The sequence below is a fragment of the Engraulis encrasicolus genome, chromosome 7 (assembly GCF_034702125.1).
Source record: "Engraulis encrasicolus isolate BLACKSEA-1 chromosome 7, IST_EnEncr_1.0, whole genome shotgun sequence".
NCBI lineage: Eukaryota > Metazoa > Chordata > Actinopteri > Clupeiformes > Engraulidae > Engraulis > Engraulis encrasicolus.
In genome coordinates this window covers 14,159,722-14,175,656 of record NC_085863.1, presented here as the reverse complement: position 1 = coordinate 14,175,656, position 15,935 = coordinate 14,159,722, and the positions used below count along the sequence as shown (strand labels likewise).

The following is a 15,935-nucleotide window of genomic DNA, read 5'->3' as shown; positions in this document are numbered from 1 at the left end:
TGCCATTGGAGTGTGTCATGGAGATGGGACTCATGGCTCTTTGACGGGATCCGGATCATAGTGGCTGCTCGTTCCGTTCAAAGAGCTGTTAAAAAAACTGGCTCCTTTGAACTTTTTTCAATTATTTGTCCAGTGTTTAGAAGATAGCATTTTTCACTCCACCTCTAGGTCATTTTATCCAAACAACAACTGATTGTCCCTCTTCCTTCTAAAGACTGTTTCTGCCACTCTCTGAGCTTGTGTTTATTTCCCAAAATAAAGTACTCACGACGTGCGAGTCTCACGTGAAGGTCACATGCTCAAAACGAGCAAAAAACAGAAGAGAGTGGCTCCCAGCTGTAATTCGGTTTCCATCGTTCACGTCTAGGAGCCGGACAAAATAATCGATTCGATCACGAACGACACAACACTAGTGTGTGGGGCTGCACGATTATGGAAAAAAATCATAATCACGATTATTTGGGTCGAAATCATAATCAAAATTATTAATCACAATTATTGATTTTTGTTTATTTTTTTATTATTATATACAGGATGGGCCAAATGAAATGAATTATAATAATTATGTAAAAGGCAATAGCATGGAACTGCCAGCCTGAGCATGTTCTGGCTTCAAGGACGCTCTTGAAGGTAGGTCACTATTGCCACGATTGAATCCTGATTGAAATCACGATTTCGATATCACGATTATATCACGGTTTTCGATTCATTGTGCAGCCCTACAAGTGTGTCAGCAGGCTCACAGCCAGCTGTGAAGGGGATCTCACTCAGCCAGGCTTAGTTCTCATGGCAACAAAGGCCTAAGCCCAGCTCCTTCGAAAGACATACTTTCGTTTGACCTGAAGACATTACCTTGGCGGCTGTTTAGATAACCATTGAAATGTTTAACAAAAGAGAAACATAACATAGGGGGAGAGAGAGAAAGTCCCACAGGGCCAGTGTGAAATGATCTGGGTTCATTTTCAAGTCAACGTTGTCCCTGTGGCATCAATGCTTACCAGTACATTTTTTTTGGATATTTCGAGTTTATGTTGCCTCCTTGCCCATATGTGCAGATATGCAGAGATCTGTCCAAGCTTAAAGGTTTTAAGTACAGAGTTAGACATGCCAACAGACGGCCATTATAAAGCCAGTTCAGACAAAATCCTAATTAGCCAAATAACGGAGACGCCAGCAAACATTAAAAAAATGGCGAGGACCACTTTTCTTTGTTGAAGACTATTCTGACATGGTCCCCTAATTAGTATACAGTATATCACGAAAGTGAATACACCCCTCACAGTTTTGCAGATTTTTGAGTATATCTTTTCATAGGAAAGCATTACAGAAATTTCACTTTGACACAATGATTAGTGACCTTTTAACAACATATTTAACCGCTTAAATTTCTTGTTCACTCAGAAAAAAACAAAATACAGCCATTAATGTTTGAACATGTACTCACAAAAGTGAGTACACCCCAGATTAAAATCCGGTAGAGAAGGGGCTATGTTGGCTCGAATCGTCTCGAAATGAAACAAAATGAAAAGGGATGACAAGGGAGGTCATCAGTGTGCGTTTCAACCTTTATTTGCATTGAACTTTTAAATTTTGAGTCTGCATCTGGCTTAAATAGATTGGTGTGAGATTTGAATGCAATCCTATGGAGAATATCATGATCTGCTTCAGTAGTCACAGTGCATGTTGACATGCATGTTTCTTTTAGGTGTATTTCAGATTGCCAATGTTGACAGCATTCATGCATCCCCAAACCATGTCAGTCCCACTACCATGCTTGGCTTATGAGAGGATACACCTTTTTTGTAAAACTCACTTGTTTACCACCACACATGCTTGACACCATCTAAAGCAAATTTGTTTATCTTGGTCTCTTCAGATCACATGACATGGTTCCAGTGATCCATATCCTTGGTCTGTTCATCTTTCTTGAGACCAAGATAAACAAATTTGCTTTAGATGGTGTCAAGCATGTGTGGTGGTAAACAAGTGAGTTTTACAAAAAAGGTGTATCCTCTCATAAGCCAAGCATGGTAGTGGGACTGACATGGTTTGGGGATGCATGAATGCTGTCAACATTGGCAATCTGAAATACACCTAAAAGAAACATGCATGTCAACATGCACTGTGACTACTGAAGCAGATCATGATATTCTCCATAGGATTGCATTCAAATCTCACACCAATCTATTTAAGCCAGATGCAGACTCAAAATGTAAAAGTTCAATGCAAAGAAAGGTTGAAACGCACACTGATGACCTCCCTTGTCATCCCTTTTCATTTTGTTTCATTTCGAGACGATTCGAGCCAACATAGCCCCTTCTCTACCGGATTTTAATCTGGGGTGTACTCACTTTTGTGAGTACATGTTCAAACATTAATGGCTGTATTTTGTTTTTTTCTGAGTGAACAAGAAATTTAAGCGGTTAAATGTGTTGTTAAAAGGTCACTAATCATTGTGTCAAAGTGAAATTTCTGTAATGCTTTCCTATGAAAAGATATACTCAAAAATCTGCAAAACTGTGAGGGGTGTATTCACTTTTGTGATATACTGTATATTTGTTTAACAGAAACAAAGGAGGGATTGCTTTACTGCAAAATATTTAAGTCCAGTAAGACTGGTGCTCGTCAAAACGTTTTAAGTCACTAATGTGTATTAAACACCTTATACAGTATGTAATCCTGACTACATGCTGCCTCAAAACCTTTCCATCTTTTTTTATTTATGTATTTGTTTCTTTCTTTCTTTCTTTTTATAACAGATACAGCAGCCCATTATTACACAGGGGGCCACGATGACCAAAATCACCTTCGGCAGTCACATGTCCCCCCCTGGAACCAGCAGTGGCGTCGGCTGCAGCAGCAGCAGCGCCGGAGAACCTTCTGGAAAGCTGCTTCCGGAATCCAGCTCAGGCCTGGGCCATTCCAGCGAGAAGTCCTCCTCCTCCTCCTCCTTGTCCTCCTCATCCTCCTCCGTGTCGGACATCTTGAAGATCTCCATGATGGAGGCGGAGATCGACCCGTGTGCCGAGCCCATGATCGTGGACTCCTCTAGCGACTGCGAGAGCTTCTCCAAGGGCTCCAGCTCCACGTCTCTCATCAGCAGCTCTGCGGCGGCGGCAGCGGTGCTGCACCACTCGAAACAGCCGCATGGCAGCAAGTACGGACACGTGCCGGGACTAGGACTCTCAACGGCCCAGAAGAACAAAGACCTGGACGTCATTCAGGTACTGTGGTTTTGTGGTCAGAATGGAACACTCACTTTTGGAAGCCAGGCTCAAACTACACTACAATTTTGTGACCGATTTTGACATCCGGTTGTGGCGCACACATGAAGAGAATCGCAACTGTCAATCTTACCCACGATTGTAAACACAGAGACTAGTGTTTGATAGCTACGATTTGCGATTGGCGACTCTTTGAATCTGCAAAATTCTATCTAAGAAAGTCGGTCACAACGAGGAAATCTTGCCTGACAATCGCTTGCGATGGTCCTGCAAGGTACCGTTCCACTGATTGTTGTAAGGGGGCTTTTCGGCAGAGAATCTGGCCAATAGTGTAGTTTGAGCCTGGCTTTAGATGTTGTGCCTGAAATGTTGTGGGACTGTAGGGTTAATGAGCAGTCAACAAGTCATAATAGTCTTTTGGAACATATCATATTCGTTGTATTGTTTATCTTTCTTGTACGGCCTGTATCCCGTAATATTAATATCTAATCTGAACAAAGACCTGGACATCATTCAGGTATTGTCAGCATTCAGGCTCTGGGTACCAAAAATGCTCAGGGCTGAAATAACTTGAGGCATGGGACAGTTGGGAACATTTAACTCCACAAGTCATAACAACTTTTGGTCACTTTGATCATTTCAGGCGTGGAATGGTTCTCTCCTTTCTGCCTGGTCACTTTGATCATTTCAGGCGTGGAATGGTTCTCTCCTTTCTGCCTTGTAGCCAGTAGAACCACTTTCCCGGCATGCGGTCACACTCGCTATGTTTACCATCTGGTCAGCATCACAGCCTGTCGGTGGTCAGATTCTCACCATCACTCTGTTTTGGTGCCAGGAAGATGTGCTTTAGCTTTCAAGGGTCAGTCAGCACTAGGGATGCAAACAATTAATCGATTAATCGACTTTAATCGATCAATGCATTAATCGATTAAAAACATTAATCGCAATTAATCGACAATTCAACTGACAAGAGACCCAGGTGAAATGGGCATGTGAAGAGTGTGTGTGAAGAGGGGTGTGAATAGTGGGAATATTTAAATCACCTTAGAATTAAAGAATTGAAATAGTATTTCATTCAGTATTTAAATGTGGTATTTTATCACCATTTTTTTATACAATTTTTTTTCGAGAAACATTGAGAGTTTGGGGGGAAAACGCCGCTTATCAATTAATCGTAAGTCGATCGATAAGACTATCAACTAATGATTCATGAATTAATCGATAATTTGCATCCCTAGTCAGCACTTCATAATGCTGAACTCTAGACAGTCCATCAGCACTGATCTCGTTGACTACTACATGGGGCAGTCATGGCTAAGTGGTTAGGGTATATCAGGCACATAGTTGTCGGTTGCCAGAGGGTTGCTGGTTCAATTCCCAACCTGTCAGGTTGGTGGGGTTGTGACTAACCAGTGCTCTCCCCCATCCTCCTCCATGACTGAGGTACCCTGAGCATGGTACCGTCGCGCTGCACTGCTCCCTTGTGGTGGCAGTTGGGCGGCCCCCTTGCTCGGGTGAGGCACAAATGCAATTTTGTTGTGTGTGCAGTGAGCACTGTGTACTGTGGAATTCTGTGCCACAATGGCAATGGGAGTTGCCCAGTGGGTCTTTCTTTTTCTTTCCTTCATATAGTAAGCTGTACTATATTACTGCTGTATTGTAACTGTAATGTTTTAATCATGTAAAGGCTATTCTGTTGCCGTGTTGTCTTCTACAGGTCCTACCACAATACTCTGTAATGCAACATGACGTCTCTATAATCGCCATGGTGTTTTGGTATTGTCTCCTCCAGGTTAGCACCCTGGAGTTGAGCTCCAAAAGTATATGCTGAATCTCAAATGGTGCACTTGTTGTGCACTTAGGGAACTATGTTTCAGTGCGTAATTAATGTGACATACACACTAACATATGAACACTGAAGTGCACAAGTGCAACATTTGAGATCCAGCAATACACTTTGCTCCATTAAACAAACAGCTGTTTGTGTTTAATGAAGTAAAGTGTATTTTGGAGCTCAACCCCAGTGTGCGCAGTCGGACCACTCTATCACACTGACTACCACTAATTGACCTGCACCTGGGATTATTGCTTTTGTGCATGTGCCGTGCACACCCTCACGGTGTATGCAGGGTTTTAATAAGTATTAAAAGGTGATAAATTAAAAAGCCAAAATTGAATGGCCTTAAAAGTAGTACATTTGCTCAAAGGGTATTATTTTTTGAAAAACCAGGTGTTATTTTTTTTTAGTTGTGCTATTTTGACCAAAAAAAAAAAAGATTCTGTATATGAGGGCAGTCATGGGTACGCGGTTAGGGCGTCAGGTTGCCAACCTGCCAGGTTGGTGGGGGGAGTAATTAACCAGTGCTCTCCCCCATCCTCCTCCATGACTGGGGTACCCTGAGCATGGTACCGTGCCGCCGCACTGCTCCCTTTCGGGTGTCTTTTTGCAAAAAACGAAAGTGTAATGTAATGTTAAGGAGGTAGAAATTACAAAAAATGTCTTGTTAATACTCGCATCGGAGTGTCGTGATGGTATTAAAAAAAATCTTAAGGTAGTGAAAAGGGGTATTAAATGGTAGTCAATTTGACTTCAAGATTGGTGTATATACCCTGACCCTAACTAACCTCCAGCCGTCTCCTCCAGGTTATCCCGCAGTACTCCATCATGCTGGACTCCAGCATCTGCCAAATTCAATATAAAGTGATTAATGTAATGTAATGTAATGCGACATGACGTTTCTCTCATTGCCATGGTGTTTTGCCGTTTATCTCCTCCAGGTCATCCCGCAGTACTCCATCATGCCGGACTCCAGCCAGTCCAACGTGGTGGTGGAGCAGAGTGGTTTCCTGGAGATCACCGACTACACTAGCCAGCGCCTCGACGACGAGAGCATCATGGAGCAGGAAGTGGACAGCAGCAACGACGAGGCGGCCGCCGCCAGCCCATTGGAGGGCTGCGCTGACCAATCGCAATGATGAGATTTTAGCTGCCTCAAGCCCGTTTGATGCATGGGCTGGACGGGCCAGTCACAATGAGACTTGGTTTCTGTAAGCTCATTGGTGTGCTTTGTGCAATCACAGCGATGGGACTTGGCTGCTGTAAGCCCATTGGTGGAGGGCTGTGTGGACCACTCAATGTAAGTAATGAGACCTGTCCGCCGCAAGCCCCATAGTTTGGCTGTTTGGACCAATCATAATGACAATGACTGTGGTCACAGTCACCCATGAGAGCTGGCCCACTGCAAGCCCATTGGAGGGAAGGCTGTGTGGACCAATCACAGTGTTGTAGCCAATGGTGGTACGCCTTCTTCCTTATTACCCACTTTCACACTTGGGATTTCCTTAGGACATTAAGACAATGAGCTTCACAGAAGTAGCAGATCGACGGGAAAACTCTCAAAGGGAAAAGCAGTGACGTTTGACGGCAACTTATTTTTGTCTCAATGATTTGGGGAGAAAAAAAAACATTTTTTAAAGTCAATCATAACTGAAAGTAACTTGCAACAAAAAGGATTCAAGTATTGTGTTTATTGATGTAGTTTCTCATGGCACTTCAGAAGTCAAATCTTTGGGTTGGTGTATTAGCAGATGTACCTGTTGTGTTTTGTTAGAGATGGTGTAACCATGAGTGGCCATATTGTATCTGTCAGTGTAACAACACATGTGACTTGTGTTTTAAGTAGACTAAATGACATTGCTACCACTTTCTCCTAAATGACTGGACTTTCTTGGATTTCTGTGCATATTACAATTTCTTCTTTTGTAATGAAACCTATCTTCTTTGAACAACTTTTTAACAATTTTGCATTCATTTTTTTTAATGTCTGGCCGAGCGTGTATGTTTTGTACATAGTGAATAATATGTGTACCTATCTTCAACAAACTGTAACATAAATGTATCTTTTGCATACAGTAATGCTTAATCCTCTCCATGAAGGAAACTTCTGGCTTCTTCCCTACGTTTACTGAGGGCTACATTTGTAGTACGTAAAAAAAAAAGATAAGCTTGTGAAATACGAGCGCAAAGCCAGCGCCTGTAGAAGCCTAATTAGCGAAAATCCACCAAGCAAGACCAAGTCATTAAAAAGCTTTCAGTCTGATTTGAATGTGTTTCAGCATTTTCATTAAGCCCAAGTCAAAGCAGCAGCAGCAGCAGGCTATAGTACGTACGCAACATGTGAAGGTGGAAAGTACCAGGACACACGCCGTCTCCAGCGTAAACAGATAACGCCATACGGAGGTGGGTGGGGGTGGAAGGGGGATGCCTAGTAGACTTCTCGGTGGATCCCAGCCCAGCCCAGCGTCTGCATGTTGATTGTGTGTGAGGCGAGCCATTCAGGTGTCTAATGGCCCACCTGCATTGTGTCTGCAGCAGGAGGCTTTTTTGTTTTTTGTTTTTTTCCTCTCTGCAGTGTAAAGAGCGGTGTAATTGGAGAACCTGTCGTTTACACTGGCAGTGGTTTATACCGGCCAGACTCCACACAAGCCATTCAGAGCTGATGTGATGTTGTGTCCGCTATTCTACTTTCTAGAGTGGGGGCTTTCCAACAAGTTTTTTTTTTCATACTCTACGACGTACAAACCACATTTTATATGCTACTATGTATGAGCAAGTATTTATGACTTACTGTATGCTCTACACATGCCGGAAGTCATAAATACTTGCTCATAAATAGCATATAAAATGTAGTTTGTACAGATAAGAGCATGCCTCACTATGTTGTTCCTGAAAGGCTAGTTGGGATGCAATTGGGGTGGATGATTCAGAGGTACATGCAGATTGTGTGTTTATTTCCTCTTGGTTGTGTTTGTGGTCATTAGTCTTTTGGCAGATACGTTTGGCCAGATCAACTAGTTCTGTTAGTTCTGAATGTTAAAGGAGGAAAGGGTAAAACCTGAAGGATGGGTGTCTTGCTACCTTGGTGGGATAACATTCACACAGTTGTTAGGGGAACGAACTGTTCCCTGTCCGGCACTGTTTAAAGTAAACGATGTGGGGTTTTTCGTCTGTCCTTGAAAACAGAGTGCTTAAGAGATTGAAACTAGAGGATTATGATAAACATACTAGCTTAGTATTACAACATGTATGTGTTTGGTGTTCACCTAACATTTTATAATCGCTATATACCTTTACTGTAAGGGGCCCATGTTTTGTTTTCGCTTTGACTCAGTTGACCACATTCGTTAGCCTGTAACCTGTAATTAGGCTACTCCTTGTACATTCCCACCACCACCTAGAGGTTAGCACCTGGTTAACCTACTCTAATTTGGGACCTTTTGTTTCAGTTTCACTTCTTGTTTCATTAACATTCAGATGTCAACATATGGTTTGAGAGTCCAAACAGGTTTTACATTTATAAACATTCGTGTTGTGAGGAGGGGCTAATATGCTAAGCAGCCAACAATGTGAGCTTATTTTTTGAGTGACAGCAGTTTCCAACAATCAGAGGTTAAAGAGTTTGCAGCCGGGGGTGTTTACAAACGTGCAACCCATGCATAGACGGTATGTGGAATATAATATTGCATATTCATCAGTCTGGTGATGGCCCTCACCTGGTTTAAGTGTGAGTATACTGTATGAGTCCTTAGTTTGGGTGATGAGAGGGTCTTGAAGGTATGTAGAGGAGAGGGCTGCTGACAGCTTTGGCCTGGCCCAGGACCAAGTAATCTGACCAACCCCCCCCAGACACACACACGCACACACAGACACACACACACACACACACGCACACACAGACACACACGGACGCACACATGCAATGCAATGGGGGACTCAGTGCCATTCAGGGTGTGACAGTGGGGAGTGGGGAGAAGGTTTGTGTGATGGAGTGACCATCACTAGGGTTGTGGGTGTGTTCTGACTAACATGCCAACGAGCCTGGCTCTTTGGTGTAGTGGTCAGAACCCCAGTTTACTACCCCAGAAGGTCCGGGTTCAAGTCCCGGCTGGGCAACTCTACTCCCCTTCGCCACAGTTTGCCCCTCAGTGGTCTCCTGTAAATGAGCACCTATATTGGGATCACTAAAACGTCCTCTTCCATCAATCAGCGTCTCATCTGCACCTAACTGGCTTGACGCCAATCCGGATTGCATTGGCTAAATCCAGTAGTAATGTAATGAGGAAAAGACCCAGACAACGATCCAGTCACTCATTAATGGGGCAAAATCCTGCATTCACTTTGCTAGTGGGTAATACAGTGCATTTGATTCCATGTTATCTTTCTGTTTAAGAAAAAACTGAACTGAAATTAAATGGTAAAGATTTAAAAAATGAATTGGTAAATGATAAATGATGTGCCATCTATATCTGTGAGACCATCCTTGTAATTTGTGAGTCAGCAGGATGAGTATTGTATAGTATTTTACTAACACCCTTATTGGGACTGAGTTAGGGTCGTCCTCCATTGAATTGAATGCCTTCAACAAGGAAGGTATACCTACAGTGCAGAATGATGTTAGTGGTCTACTGTAGGCTATAAAGAGCAGTTTTATTCTGTCCTTATTCCACATTTTTAAAATTAATTACTGGTATGGGAGTCGAACCTGTGACCCTCTGATCCCAAGACTTAGAATGTCTATAGGGGCTACAGCTGGCCCTAAAGCTCAGTAGCCAGATCTGGGATTATTTTGAGATGCTTGTGGGATCCCAATGGTGTCTCTCTCTGACGTCAACTGTCTAGCATCATGGGAGAGATATATCAAAATATAGCACCAAAGTAGAGTAGGGAAAAAAAACCCTGAAATTACAAGTTTGGAAGTCGCATAAAGTGAAACAAAAATGGCAAGTAGAACAAGCCAGCAAAATGAATAATTCATTTTTGTCTGCATACTGTTGAATGTCAAACTGTGACACAGTGACTGATGGTGTTTATGGCTGACTTTGGTAAAGAAATATGTAAAGGGACACCATGCTAGATGTGTGGTTGTATGAATCATGCATGGGACATTTATTGCAACAAATGGCACAAGTCAAATCAAATTACAATTAGATTAAAAAGCTGTTGAAGTCACCATTAAATTCATTTGAAAACCCATGTAAAACGGTGAAAACTTACTGATATAGCAGGCTGGTTAGTTTTTTTATTATTATTCTTATGTCGCCATCTGCTGGTTGGAACGCTGCCATTGCCCTGTAGTAACCTGGGACCAGAGGCACAGCGCACACAATAACTTGGCACGAGGTTACCTGGCTGGATTCATTCAGTCTGAATGAGCGACGTATGAATGGAGGGGATTCTTTCAAGCGCTAACGGAACCTCTTCCAAGAGTCAACGACATGGCTGCAAAGACTGAAACGTCCGTAGGTTTTCTTGCGATGCGTTATTGTCAGAGATGGGGTGGGAGAGAATGAAAGAGGCAAGTCCCAAATAAGGCACGGACTAAAACGGAAAGGGGAAAAACAATGATTCAGGATATTCCCACAGGATGTGTTGGCTGAAACTGGAAATGAAAGGTGTAGGAGTGAGCTCGAGCGCTGCATGGAGCGTGAGGATGTGAGAGCACTAGTGCGCGAGCGGACCACTATGTTCAGTGTTGTCATCAGCATAAAGGATACCAGGCACACTTGAGGTAAACATTTTTTGCACAAATTATCTAAACTTCATATTGTTACACATGACTTGTTATATCTCTGAAGTGTTTAATGGGTAGCCTAAATAGAATGTTATAACAGCGCACATATTGCCAGTTGACACAAATACTCGATTTGAAACAGTGCCTTTTCAGATTGCAGAATACTTGTTAGTTGATGAGTGGTCGGCCTAATTCATTTGAAGCAACTGTGCCCTTTTCATCCGTTTTGCATTGCAGGGTTGTAAGAATGGCCACGATTAGTAATTGCGCGCGACTGCAGACATTAGTTCATAAAGAGTAGACTGTTTACATCTCTGTTTCACTGTGTCATGTAGGTGTTTCCTCTTCAGTTTAACGTCATGAAGAGTTCGGTGGAAATTATCATATTTCTGTGTGAAGTGAAGTAATACAATAGGAAACTGGTGTACTATTAATAGTCTGCAGCTTCTGGTGCATTTTAGAGCAGCGAATTATGCTTCAGCAAATAACAAAATAGCCTAGTCATAGGTCATGCCATGACATTTACGAGCACTTCCCTGGTGAATATGTTATTTGTTCATGTAGTAGTCTAGTCACTGTCTCGTCTTTCATCAAACCATTACGTTTCTCACAGATTGTACTCTTCACTACACCATGGGTGCCTGTGCGTGGTTAGTGCTGGTTATTGTCAATGAAGTAGCAGCCCTCCTGTATGCGCAACAGTCTTCACCATGTGAAGTGGTAAGTAACGCTATGATGATTTTTAAAATATATATATTTTACAAACTTAAATTGTACATCATAGTAACAATCATTCATATGGATGATCGTGTGCGCCTGAGATGTAATCATTTGGGAAACGCAAGCTTGGAAGCTTGGACTTGTTATCTCCCTATTTGGAAGTACGCCTGGAGAGAGACTGCGCCCAAATGTTTCTAATCAAATACTTTAATGCCTTGGGGTGTGCCCCCAAACTCAAATGCCCGGAATTCCTGTGAGGGCCTCATGAATTTTAGTACGTGATGAAGAAAAAAAAGGTTGTTGAGTGATGGACATTTATTTATCTCTCTATATATGGCCGGTATGCGTGCGCAGTGGTCTGCAGCAGTAGTTGAATAATTGTTAAGTGGTCGACCCTGCTGCTACAAGACTGAAAATAAAGTTGATGTACTGCAGTGTTGTTGAGATTTAGCAGAAAGGCCAGCATGGCCCCATGGAGTGAAAGCCTGTTCTGTAGTCATGGACTAAAAGGTTTTATATCATCCAGATGGGGTTCTGTCCGACTCCTCAACACCCCCCACCCCCACTTACAGTCCAACTTGGGGATCATTTTACTCGAGGTTATATTTTTACATCCAAAATGCTGTAATATCCTCACCACATATACTAACAAACCTCAATAGTACTCTGTAATAACAACATGATGTTACAGTTACAACATTTATAGATTTGTGGACCAAAGATATAGATAACCTGTAATATAAACTCGAAGACAAAAAAAAGCATTCTGAATTTCACATTGAAGTCACTCGGGCCAACCTGTCTACTCTGAGCTCATGCCGGTAAAGAAAAGTCTGGATTCAATGAAGAGCACACACTAGGCACTTGTCAACAGCACCAGCAGTGTGATTGGTTGCAGCTCCGTCCAGTAGTAGACCTACACAGAAGCATTTGATTGATGCTTGTTGGTCCCGCCTCTGGCAACAACTTTGCGACTGCCTATGAGCTTAGTGTGACACTCCAGCTTGTAATCCACAGTGAAAAATATACATTCAAATTATATATTTAAATATAATACATTAAATTGGTCATTTGATTTGATAATTAAACTTCATGAAAGGCCTCTTCAACTGTGTGTATAAATTAGTTATTGATTTATTTTTTTAGGGGTATTTTTGCCTATATTTCGATAGGATGGTATGAGAGGTGACAGGATGGAGGTGAGTGGGAGAGAGAGAAGGGGAAGGCTCTGCAAATGACCAGGGCCAGAGTCGAACCCGGGTCACCGATGTAGCAGTCTGGGCCGTGATTTCTGTTTTAATAACAAAGCCCGTTGTTTTGTTTCCCCCAGGTCCAAACGGATGTGTTTTGCAACAACAAGAACCTAAGAAGCATTCCTGGCCGGCTGCCGCCTGGCATCCAGAAGCTTGACCTCTCTCGGAATCTGCTCCAGAATCTGACCCACGAGGTCCTGTCAGTCTACAACACCGTTCACCATCTCAATCTTCACTCGAACAAGATTCACTTCATCCAGCCCGGCGTCTTCAGGGCCCTGACCAACCTCCAGGTCCTGGACCTCTCAGAGAACAACCTGGATGTTTTTGCTGCTCTCAAAACGGATGTGGGCCGTCTTCCTTCGGTGGAAAGTCTGGATTTATCCGGGAATGGGCTGTACACCGGCATGAGTGATTACTTCCTGAGGGACGCCCCGGCGTTGAAGAACCTATCTCTAGATGGCAACAGCATTACCATGATAGACAATGGCACTTTCACGGGGTCTTCAGCGCTCAGAAAAATCGATCTGCACAACAATGTCATTTTAGAAATTACAGAAGGTGCCTTTGAATATCTAAACGACCTCTCTGACCTTGACCTGTCCATGAACTCTATCACGTGCATCACTGATTTCAACCTTTGCCGCCTTAAACTGTTGAATCTCAGCAAAAACAGCTTGGAGCTTTTTCAGGCCGTCGAGCTGGACAGAGAATATGAGCTCCTGTACCTAGACTTGAGGGAGAACAAGATCCCTTACTTCCCCATCCTGCCCAAGATGAGCAGGCTGATGTACCTCGATCTGTCCCGAAACCGCCTGAGGGACGTCAACACCTCTGGCAACGCAGAGGAGGACCTCATGTCGGAGAGGTCATTTAAAGGTCACCAGAGAGTAGGCCACCAGGACTTCTCACAGCTCCTGTACTTGGACATGAGCTTCAATCAAATCAAGTCTTTGCCCTCGTTGTTTTTCAGCAGTATGATGTTTCTCGAGACACTAAATGTCAGCAACAACTGTTTAGAAGCCTTCAGTGTTACTCAGGAAGCTCCTTTGAATGGCCTTAAAACCCTTGACTTGAGCTTCAATGCATTGCAGGAGCTGTCCTTCGAGCAGAACACCCTGCTGTCCCTGGAGGCTTTATATCTCCAAGGCAACTATTTAGGCACAGCGGACTCGCACTTATTCCACAGGCTGCCTTACATCCGAGAGCTACACCTTCAACAGAACTACCTGAGAATCTGCGAGCCTCACGCCTCTGAAATTAGCCACAAGCCACGGCCCCACGGCTGTGTGTCGTTATCCTCCATACCCACCCTTAAATATGTGTCCCTTGCTGACAACAGCCTTAGGATTGTTCCTCAGAACGCTTTCCGTGGCAGTCCTGTACAGGTTCTGGATCTGTCGAATAATCCAGGCCTGTACCTTCACAAAAATGCCTTTTCTGGTTTAGAAACGTCACTGACTCACCTCAGCTTGCAAGAAAACCATCTTCACACTCTCAACACCGACCTGTCGTTCTTAACGAGCCTGCGGGTCGTGAACCTGTCCATGAATAGGTTGACGTCCCTCCCCTTGAGGAACAAAGAGTCGTCCATAGAGCTGCTGAACCTCCAGAACAACAGCCTTGTGACGTTAGAGCACAACACGCTGGAGGTTTTGGAGAGGACTCTGAAAACTCTGTACATGGGTTTGAATCCCCTGAGCTGCTGCAGTAACGGCAGGTTTCTGGACATGGTGAAAGGCAAGCCCAGTGTGGAGATCCCGGATCTGGCCAGCGTCACCTGTCAGTACACCCTGGACTCTAACGAGGTGGAGATCAACATATTGGACGTTGTGGAGGACCACCACTGCAAATCGCTCGACTTGAAAACATTAAACATTGTCATAATCGTGGCCAGCGGTGTGGGGCTGATTGTGACATTAGTTGTTGTTTTTAAACTCTGTCATCGAAGACGGCGGAGGCATAACAGTAGCTTTAAAGCATGAGCTGTGCCGGTGATTTGTTTTTGTATTTTGTTGTAACAGAGGTTCATTGGAAAATGGAAGGGAAAAATACAGCATTTGAGAAGGACACACATATCTTAAGGTTTCACAGATATTTAAAGCACTTTGAATGGACTGAGACCAATTGAACTAAGAAGTTATATAATTGTCATTACACTTAGCATAACTTTAAATGAAGTTGAATGACTGAGCACTTTTTACCTATGACACTATTATTTTGTAACGTTTTGATATCAAGTAGCACTTTAATGTTTTGTGTTTTGTTGATGTGAAAAGGATTTAAAACCAGGATGTGAATATTTTACCTAGTTTTGTTTTTAGTGTCAACAAATGAAATGGTGGCTATTTCACTACACCCTGAAGTATACTATGAGCGAGGAGTGTTTGTTGTACGTAAGTCAAAAGATGCAGATGAAGATGTATTTTTTAACCACTCTTACCGTATCTCATAGCATCCAAACAGAAAATAAAATACAAAACTGTGACACAATATGTAACACGAACCACAATATATCTTCTTCATTTCCTTTTGAAAACAACTGACATATTCCGACAGATCTGAGTTTAGCCAAGGGACTGTTTCCAGTGGAAAACAACAAGCTTTGTTGGAACACCTGCGTTATAGTTGCTTGTTTTTACAGCTTGCTGGCACCATGGATTCCTTTCCTGTTAGTGAATGTGCGCTTGGCTAACTGTTTTCTTATGGCCTAAGCTGAACAACATATTAGGTTTGGGGCTGTAGCCTATACACATCATTCAGCAGAGCTCTGGTCAATTTAAATGTTTGTCCGCTACTAAAAACCTTTCAGAAAACAATAGATCAATTAAATGATAACTTTTTTGATATGAGATAGCTTTTGTCTGAATCATGCAAAGATACTGAAATCTTGACAGTCATTTCTTTCGGTACTGTGTATCGAAAATAGCCAGTTTTGACCGCCTATTCTTAGAATTACCTTTTTTTCTTTGCTCAGATAGATCGGTGCATCAAGAACAGAAGGCACGCACTGCACTTCTCGCTTTGAGTTTCCACTGAAGTCATGTCTATAACGGGGTAGGCCTCCTGTTAAAGGAAGTAGCTCAAATGTACAGTACTGTTTGCTAGGGACGGGAGGAAGGAAGGGACAACCTTACCTTGTCCTGGTGACTTTTATTTGGTGTCCA

General features: G+C 42.9%; 2 protein-coding genes across 5 annotated transcripts in view; both read left to right on the top strand.

The window, feature by feature from the left end:
- emsy (EMSY transcriptional repressor, BRCA2 interacting) overlaps positions 1 to 7,324 on the top strand; it is a 28,397-nt gene extending 21,073 nt beyond the window's left edge. For all 4 annotated transcript variants that reach the window (XM_063202907.1, XM_063202903.1, XM_063202906.1 and 1 more), the window contains 2 exons: positions 2,760 to 3,224; positions 6,003 to 7,324. In XM_063202907.1, the coding sequence (XP_063058977.1) occupies positions 2,760 to 3,224; positions 6,003 to 6,200 (663 nt within the window). In that variant the 3' untranslated portion in view covers positions 6,201 to 7,324. The remainder of the gene's footprint in view (positions 1 to 2,759; positions 3,225 to 6,002) is intronic.
- Positions 7,325 to 10,432: 3,108 nt separating this feature from the next.
- Positions 10,433 to 15,666, top strand: lrrc32 (leucine rich repeat containing 32). The gene is made up of 3 exons (XM_063202376.1): positions 10,433 to 10,792; positions 11,409 to 11,515; positions 12,846 to 15,666. Exons 2-3 carry the CDS (start codon positions 11,429 to 11,431, stop codon positions 14,751 to 14,753), a joined length of 1,995 nt encoding a protein of 664 aa, XP_063058446.1. The 5' UTR covers positions 10,433 to 10,792; positions 11,409 to 11,428; the 3' UTR covers positions 14,754 to 15,666.
- The last annotated feature ends 269 nt before the right edge of the window (positions 15,667 to 15,935 follow it).

Coding starts and splice junctions, on each gene's coding strand:
- lrrc32 (XM_063202376.1), top strand. CDS start 11,429: ATGGGTGCCTGTGCGTGGTTAGTGCTGGTTATTGTCAATGAAGTAGCA. Junction 11,516..12,845: donor AGTCTTCACCATGTGAAGTG/GTAAGTAACGCT, acceptor TGTTTCCCCCAG/GTCCAAACGGATGTGTTTTG.